The sequence below is a fragment of the Schistosoma mansoni genome, assembly GCF_000237925.1.
Source record: "Schistosoma mansoni, WGS project CABG00000000 data, chromosome 4 unplaced supercontig 0032, strain Puerto Rico, whole genome shotgun sequence".
Classification (NCBI taxonomy): Eukaryota; Metazoa; Platyhelminthes; class Trematoda; order Strigeidida; family Schistosomatidae; genus Schistosoma; species Schistosoma mansoni.
Window position 1 is genome coordinate 1,956,667 of NW_017386017.1, and position 8,201 is coordinate 1,964,867.

The window sequence follows — 8,201 nt, forward strand, 5'->3', positions numbered from 1 at the left end:
GTGGTGATAATATAAGCAAATCTATATGAATCTTGACCTGAATAGATCAGTGATAACATCCCAAACAATGAAACTGGATGATGTGGATCTGAAACTCACAGAGAACGTCAGTTTCCTTAAGATTGCAGGTACACCTTGTTGTCTGTCAGGTGTCAATGAACGTGAGACTTAGGTCAACCAGGGTTTCTTATCGACACTACCATCAACTATGTAACATAAAAACTAGATATTATAAGTGGAATGACAATAAAATGTACAAAAGTAATTCTCTTTGCATTTATGAAAAGGCAACAAAATAATACAATAAGAAAATAATAATATAAACCCTGAGTGGAAGTAGAACAAAACAGGATAAGTATATCAATAAGCAGATAGGTAATATAATCGATTATAGATTATTCATATTGTTCAATTTATGTTGGTTAGATGATTTTCCTTCCAATTTAGTTACTGTACCATTCAAATTACCAATATAAATTCTACTTGTCATATTGATAAACAGGCCAGTATCAACGATACCTTCATAATAATTATTAAAAAAAAGGAATTTAATTAAATATTAATGATATTTGAATAATTAATTATTATTTATTTGAACACATAAATATTGGTACAAAGGGACACCGAATACATATGCGCCACACAAATCTCATTTGATTTGTGTCAGGGCTCTGATACTGCCTGGGTGTCCAAACCGAAACAGGTGGTTTTCTAAAAGGGGCCACACCCGGAGCCTTTCACCTAAGGATCTGATCCACAAGGCAGTGGAGCATCGTGAGGAGATACAGTCCCATGGTAGCCAGTGACCAAAGATTGATCCATACGCCATTTGTTCCTTCAGGATACTGGGGCCCATGTGTACCATTGGTTTGAAGTCCGGGTTTTCCAACTCCCATAGGTGGACTTTCCGTGTCCATCAACCCGGTTAAAGCACCGGATATTTGCTGTTCATCTTCTCAATTTGGTAAACAACAGTAATGCCACAAGAAGGCAATGAGTAGGACTTCCCTGGCAGAGGCTATATACGCGTGGCCATGTGAGCATTTCGAGAGGAAGAGCGGACCCCCCCCCCACTCTCATCCGTAGCAGGGCATTTTGGTAATAGTGCGTGTATATGTAGGCTAATATTAAAATATTTACTGACTAAAATTTATCTTAAAAATAAAGCGATTATTTGGTCTGTCAATATTCAAGAACATGTGTGAAGTTATCATCTAAAAAAGAACATGTTTGTAGATGTTATTAATCCTGTCTCTAGATGAAGCAGAGTATTCAATTTAGTTGGACCGCTGAACTATGTGTATGATTCAAGACAGAAATATTAGACAGTAGTGTAATCAGAAAAGATAATGATATTAGATCAGTCATTGTCAAATTCACCAATGAAAACTCTTTACTCTTGTTTAATATGAAAAGGCGCCAGCTATGGTTGATACTAAACTATAACCAAAGAGTGAAATTTCATCATAAATAACCAGTTTACTATTTGGAATAGACAGAATTCGGTCAACTGTAGAATCCAGAACGCGCGTTTCGTTCTAGTTCAGACTCTACCTGCATCTCGTTACTGAAGTTCACACTGGGACTCGAATCTAGTACCTTTTGCTCCAAATGTTCAACGCGCTATCCACTGGACTACCTGAGTCCCACTCACTTGTGCAACGGATATTTTATTTCAGTCATTGTTTAGAAACATTTGAATTATCTCGTTGATAATATTGATTCAATTCTGATTAGTCTTTGTTAGTATATATGCGTCTTGTGCGCGTTCTGAATTTCACTGCTAGCCACAAATTCATCTGTTCTGCAGAAACTTGTAATAAATGACTATATAGAGGCATTCCGCATGACATACACATATACTAAAACTGATTAGAATTCAGTCAAGATTACCAACAACGGGATAATGCAAATTCTTTCTAAATCCTATTATACGTTTCGAGTCCTGCCTCACCTGATACTATAGTTTCTACAGCTGGGTAGCAACACAACTCCTTACATATAAAGTGTGGTTTAAAACTAATCGACTAGAACCAACTTACATAATGAAAAAATATACGATGATGGAATGGGCAACTAACTTTACTAAAATGACAAACTAGGTAAAAATGAAATTATAAAACAAGTTTTACCAGGTATTTGTGATAGTTGAACATTTACATCTGGCCAATAATATTGTTTATTTGTATCGAATTTCCAGTCTAATAAAAAGTTCCCATTATCTGTTACAACTGGACCCTGTAATAATTATATAATGAAAGGAGAAAATAAAAATACAGAATAAGCACTTTATTCCAAAGGTTCATTTATGTACAGAAAATATAGGGGTTTTTATAGTATTTTAAAAGTCCTTGGGTTTTCCTGAAAATTCTAGAATACTGCTAAACATAGTAGCAGTATAGTAATCAGCCAATCAGAAACTCTACATATGACTTTTCATTTTCGCGATATTTCTAGCAAAACTTCTAATCGAACGCTGACTGGATAAAATCTTTATTGAACTTGTCATGTCTATTGCGAGAAATTTTTAGGATTGCCCCAACAGTTTGAATTTGATACGTAGTAGCCAAGAATCGAGAGTCTTAACCACTAATCTGTATGTCCATTGAATAATAAGTTCATCTAAGCTGTAATTTATTTCAATTATAGTTTAGATAGTAATTAAAACAAAAGCTTCAGATGACATTTAGTAAGTGAATTGAAATATAAATACTTTAATCCGATATACTCTGATACACTGTACATTCTGCACAACTAAAATGATCAATAATAATCAGGTATCTACACTTAAGACTAACTTCATCAAGGACTTTTTCGAAGTTCAAAAATAGAAATAGTGATCTCCCAATAATCAAGGTATAGTATGAAGTAAAGTCAAATGTTTTACAATTGTGAGAAACGTGTAGTTGACAAAACAAAACTGACATTTGCACAACCTAAGGAAAAGACAAAATTGGTGGCAGATGAACTTTTATTCGCCCTCCAAAATAGACGGTAAAACTTGAATCAAATATACTCATTTATGAATAGATTTTATAGTTATACATGGATTCAAATTTAGTAGTCTAGGATTTTATAGCCATTAACACATTTGATGACCCAGTGTCAGGTTTACGGTATCTCTAACGAATCCAGAACCTTGAATAAGCAGCTGTTCATAACTTCTTAAAGTTTCAGTAGTCTTTTAAATGATATCAGTCTGTAAAGAAAACTGAGCCCAACATAGAACAGTTTTGAAATAGTTCGGGTTGAAGAGTTTTTATGGCGATTGGTTAGATTCACTACAGACTTATCCTAATTGTGGCACCACTCAGAATCAAGGAAGGGTTGGAAAACTTCTTTATCTCATTATGGGACTCTTCGACACTCAAGATTCCACTGGGGTTCGAGCCCACAATCTCCAGGGTTCTAAGCGAATACTTAACCATTAGGACCACTGATCCGTTGTCCCATGGTAGAACTTGAGTTTCAATTAACTTATAATTCAATGGGCTGATCATTTAATGCTGAAGGTAACAACTGTTACACGATAGTTCAAGATAGACTTGTTACATTATAAACTTTGATCACTATATTTAATTGTTACTGTTGCAAAACCGGGCAAAAAAAGCCAAAGAATTCCAGTCTTTTTAAAACCTAAAGGAGCCAACTAAATCAGCACCGATGGTGAGTGACTCGACTAACTGGCCAAAGAAACAAACACCTACCATCTTTGAAACAGCCTCTCGTAGAATCGCTTGTCCACCAAATAGTTTTTGTATTCTTGTTTGTACCGGTTTGAAAGCCATTGGAACTACCTCGATTGGTAAGCCTTTAGTCCAATATGAACCTAGCCTCTTTGAATGTTTCCTACATTATCCACAATAGTCGTAACATATAGAGAAAGGAAGAAATTATTATTATTTATATCCCTCTGAAATATTAATTGTTTGAAAATAAACACTGTAGACTGAATTTTCAAAAACTTAGTATCGACAAGATCCAATCAAATATTTCAGAATATTATGGTCTACATTAAAAACTTGTATACCAGTAGATCCCGGCTCAGTTGTCTAAAGGTTAAGTGTCCGCGCACGAGAGTGGTGCTGAGTTCGATCCCCGACCCTGGGGTCGTGGGTACACACTAGGACCAAACGGTCATTCAGTGCATTTAGATTTTTAATGGTTGTTTAACTTAAATCGGTTCGTGACTTCAGTAAAATTCAACAATCTCCACAACCCCTAGACAATTGTCAAAAATCACGAAGCAGTAGACAGCGGTTCTGTCCTAGTATGGAATGCACTAGAAGTACTTATCTACGACCCCATTAGGAATAGATATATCGATAATTCAGATGGAAAATTCAACGACTTATAATTTAAGTTAGAGCATATATATTATTAGGTAGGTAAACTTGCCGTTCATCGATAATAGCTATAAAATCGTTAGTACAAGAAGCAACAATTTTTTCCTGGAGTAAACAGCCACCACCGCCTTTGATTAAATGTAGATGTTCATCTACTTCATCTGCCCCATCGAAAGTTACGTCAATCTAATTTTTTGAATAAAGAAGCTAGATATAAATGAAACAATATATTTTACCTGTTCACATATATCAAGTTCTGTTACTGGCAATTTATGGTTGATCAGAAGTTGTCTGGCCTGTAAAAGACAATTGATTCTTTTAAATATGATAATGAGTAGTTTTATTATATCATCATATGCTTTGAAAAACATAGACCTTATGAATCTTATTTAAAATGAATGGATTGCAGCTAACAGTAAAATCCAGGACGTGCATCTCATTCCATTTGAGACGCGTTAGCCGGATGTATCTGCACCTCGATAATTTGGTTTCAAACCCCAAGAATTGGAAAATATGATGACTGGTAGGTCCTGGGTTCGAATCTCGTGAGGCGGGATAGTGGATACGCACTGCTGAGGAGTCCCATAATAGGACGAAACGGCCATCCAGTGCTTCCAGGTTTTCCATGGTGGTCTAGCTTCAATTGTCTCTTGATCTCAACTCTATAAAATATGATTATTGTTTTTAATATTTTTCATAGACTCGCGGTTCAACTATTGCTTGTCTTGGTTTTCAATGTGTCACTATATAATATCGAATAGAAACAATCTCGAACGACTAAACATTAGTTAACAACTCACTGAGACCGAAACAAAAACCAGAAAAACGTTAGGATACAAACGCGGGAATCCAATGTATCAGTAGCATACCTGAAATGAAGTTGGTATACACTGAATCTGTAGGTTTTCCTTTTTCACTTTTTCAGCTAAAAAAAGGATTAGAGCATTTTCAGATTAATTAATATTTGATCAAAATTACCAATATACTCTACAGCGTATTTAATTGTTGTACCACTTCCAAGTCCAATAATCTGATTATCCTGATAAGAAAATATTGATAAAGTTTTTTTGAGGAAATTATTGTAAACTACTTCAAGCCAATCAGAAATAGCTGAGTGACAAGCTATCTGTTTTGCAGATTCTAAAGCATCTGAATTGATCATTGTTAAACGTTACTGTTTTGAATATTACAGGCTGAAATTATTGAAAAACAAAAAGATAAGGAATCTAATAAGTCCCAGGAAACATAAACACATAATCAAATATTATTCATATCATTTGATGGGAAAATAACTATCATCATTATGCTACAAGAACTATGGAATGTGTTTTACACGCACAACCATACAATAATTCATTAAATGTGAAGATTATATTTGAAATAATATCAGCGATTGAAATTTGAATAACTCCCACGTTTCGTCCGCCTGACTTGGAGTCCTTCAGAGAAATAAACCAAATCAAAATCATCAAAGAAATATATAGCGTTTAACAATCAAATCTATACTGTGCAAATCCAATCACACTTAGATACTGACTTTAGTAAACAGCTCAATATGAGTCAGTCGCATGAGAAGCATGTGAAACGTTCACGATGTGAAATAAAAGAAGACTGGATGGATCGTGTGTGTGTATGTATGTATAAGAATGAGTTAATAATGAATGATATTCAATGTTAATATGTTTTTATATAAAGTAAAAATAAAAGTGCAAATTGAAGGTTGGAAAATTGTTTCTGAATCATTGAATTGCAAGTAACCAAAATGAGAATCATCAAGTACATAATTGTAATGCTAAACATAACTCTTATGTCCATGGAGCAATCTTTCACAATAATATATCGTGTTAACAACAGTCTACCTAATTCCGTCAGACTGAGAATCCCACAGACGGCTGAGGTAATGCTATTCGGATCAAAAAGCCAGAGCTTTGCATCCAAAAGAAATATGTTCAGCCCCTCCTTTTACCATGGCCAACTTCAGGTCAACTTGTTAATAATCAATTTCATAATATGGTGACGTTAATTTGATTAATGTTCATTTTTATATCCTAAACTTATTTTATATATACATCTTACCAGTCATTATTATTATTATCACACTTGTTAACCTTTTAGAGAAATTTATTCAGCATCCACCCCTATCTACTATATCTGACCTAATTCATATTACTGGTTTGAGCTCATGGATGGTAAGAGCTTCGGCTATTTTTAGGAGTTTGATACGAAGAAATCTAGGTAGATTTGAATGAATCATATAAACAACCTTAAAATCAGACTGTGGATCCGTAGAATGATTACAGTCGATTAGGTGTTCAAGTATAGAACTCTTAACTGCTTTCTTTTCACCTTTGTAGAACCAAACTGGGATATGTTCTCGTATCCGAGTTGAAAGCGAGCGCTGGCTACGGCAGATGTACCTTGCTCCACAAGAGCAGGTGAACTGGTAGATGCACATAGAGGCGACCAAACGTGGAAGCTTATCTTTTATGGATACAGAAAATAAGTTCTTACTCGTGAAGGTTATTCGCAGTTTAGCAGCATTAAATGTCCTTTTGATTGTTGTTGTTAAACGATTTTTAATTACGTCTGATGTTCGATCACCTTTAAATTCCAGACTTATATAAAGGTTTTTCTTCGGGACGGAATAACTAGGTTTCTTATCGACGCTACTTCTATTATTATCCTACATATTACGTAATTTCTGATTTGTAATCCCATTGTAATATCTTACCCTATGTCAACTATATTTATTCTGATCATTTATCTTACGATTTTATTTCACTTATAAACTGATTCAAGTTAACGCTCCATATTAGTCAGCTCCAACATTAACGATTCGATTTTATTTTACATTACAAATACTCCTTAATTCACATGTTACAGTTTTTAAAGGGTGTACTCTACCTTAAACTTGGCCAATTTTTTATGGATTATTAATTTGGATTTATAATTGTAGAACCTGATGAGAAATTATTGAATAGAATATTCTTCGTTCATATAATCGTGCTATAAGTCATATTGAGTTCAGTCAAAATAACGATTCATGTGAAATAAACCGGTTGAATAAAAAAAGAAAGGTTCCAATTACCTGTTGATGAATATTTGCCGAATAGTTGCTAGCTGAATACCATCCTTTCTGTTTAGGCTGTCCCTATTCGCCCATATATACATCGTTTCTGCTGTCAATCTTTCTGAAGTATTTTCGCCCCTTCAAAATTATTCCTGTGTCCTGTTTCTAACGCATGTAACGCTATCGCAGACTTATTCTCAAGTTTCCTTATGTCAACCGAAGTTTTGGGAACATTTTTCAAACACTGTTTGTGTTCCTTCAACCTTACATTCAATTGTCTGAATGTTTCTCCAATATAAGCTGCATTACAATCATGACAATTGATCTCATAGACAATATTTTGTTGTTCTTCCATTGGCAACCTATCCTTAACTTTCACTAATGCCGAGCTTATAGTGTCACACGTCCGGAAATACACTCTTATATCATACTTGTTTAAAATCCGTTTGATTTCTTCCGATGTTTCGCTACGGTATGGTATGACTACAGTGGACTTCCAATCTTTCTGTACATGTTGCAGTTTAGCTTTTCTTTCCTTTCTAACAATCTTCTTTAAAAACTCTTTTGGGTAGTTGTTATCCCTAAGTGTAGCTAAAATCCTATTCAATTCAAATTGTTGGTCTTCTTCATCTGTAACAAGCTTCAGACTTCTGTTAATTAAATTTTTAACAACTGTGACTTTCGTACATAAGGCATGCGCCGAATCAAAATCTAAGTATCTATCTGAATGTGTTGATTTTTTGAAAACATTTATTTTCAACTTCCTATTATTAAGTCTTCGTTCA

The 8,201-nt window shown here is 34.4% G+C and overlaps 1 protein-coding gene across 1 annotated transcript; it reads right to left on the bottom strand.

The window, feature by feature from the left end:
• Positions 1 to 388: 388 nt before the first annotated feature.
• Positions 389 to 5,508, bottom strand: Smp_148770 (ribose-5-phosphate isomerase, putative; the record flags this gene model as incomplete). Its single annotated transcript, XM_018791175.1, has 8 exons — positions 389 to 519; positions 2,133 to 2,238; positions 3,708 to 3,849; positions 4,399 to 4,532; positions 4,583 to 4,642; positions 5,216 to 5,271; positions 5,325 to 5,385; positions 5,437 to 5,508. 8 exons carry the CDS (start codon positions 5,506 to 5,508, stop codon positions 389 to 391), a joined length of 762 nt encoding a protein of 253 aa, XP_018645688.1.
• Between the last annotated feature and the right edge of the window lie 2,693 nt (positions 5,509 to 8,201).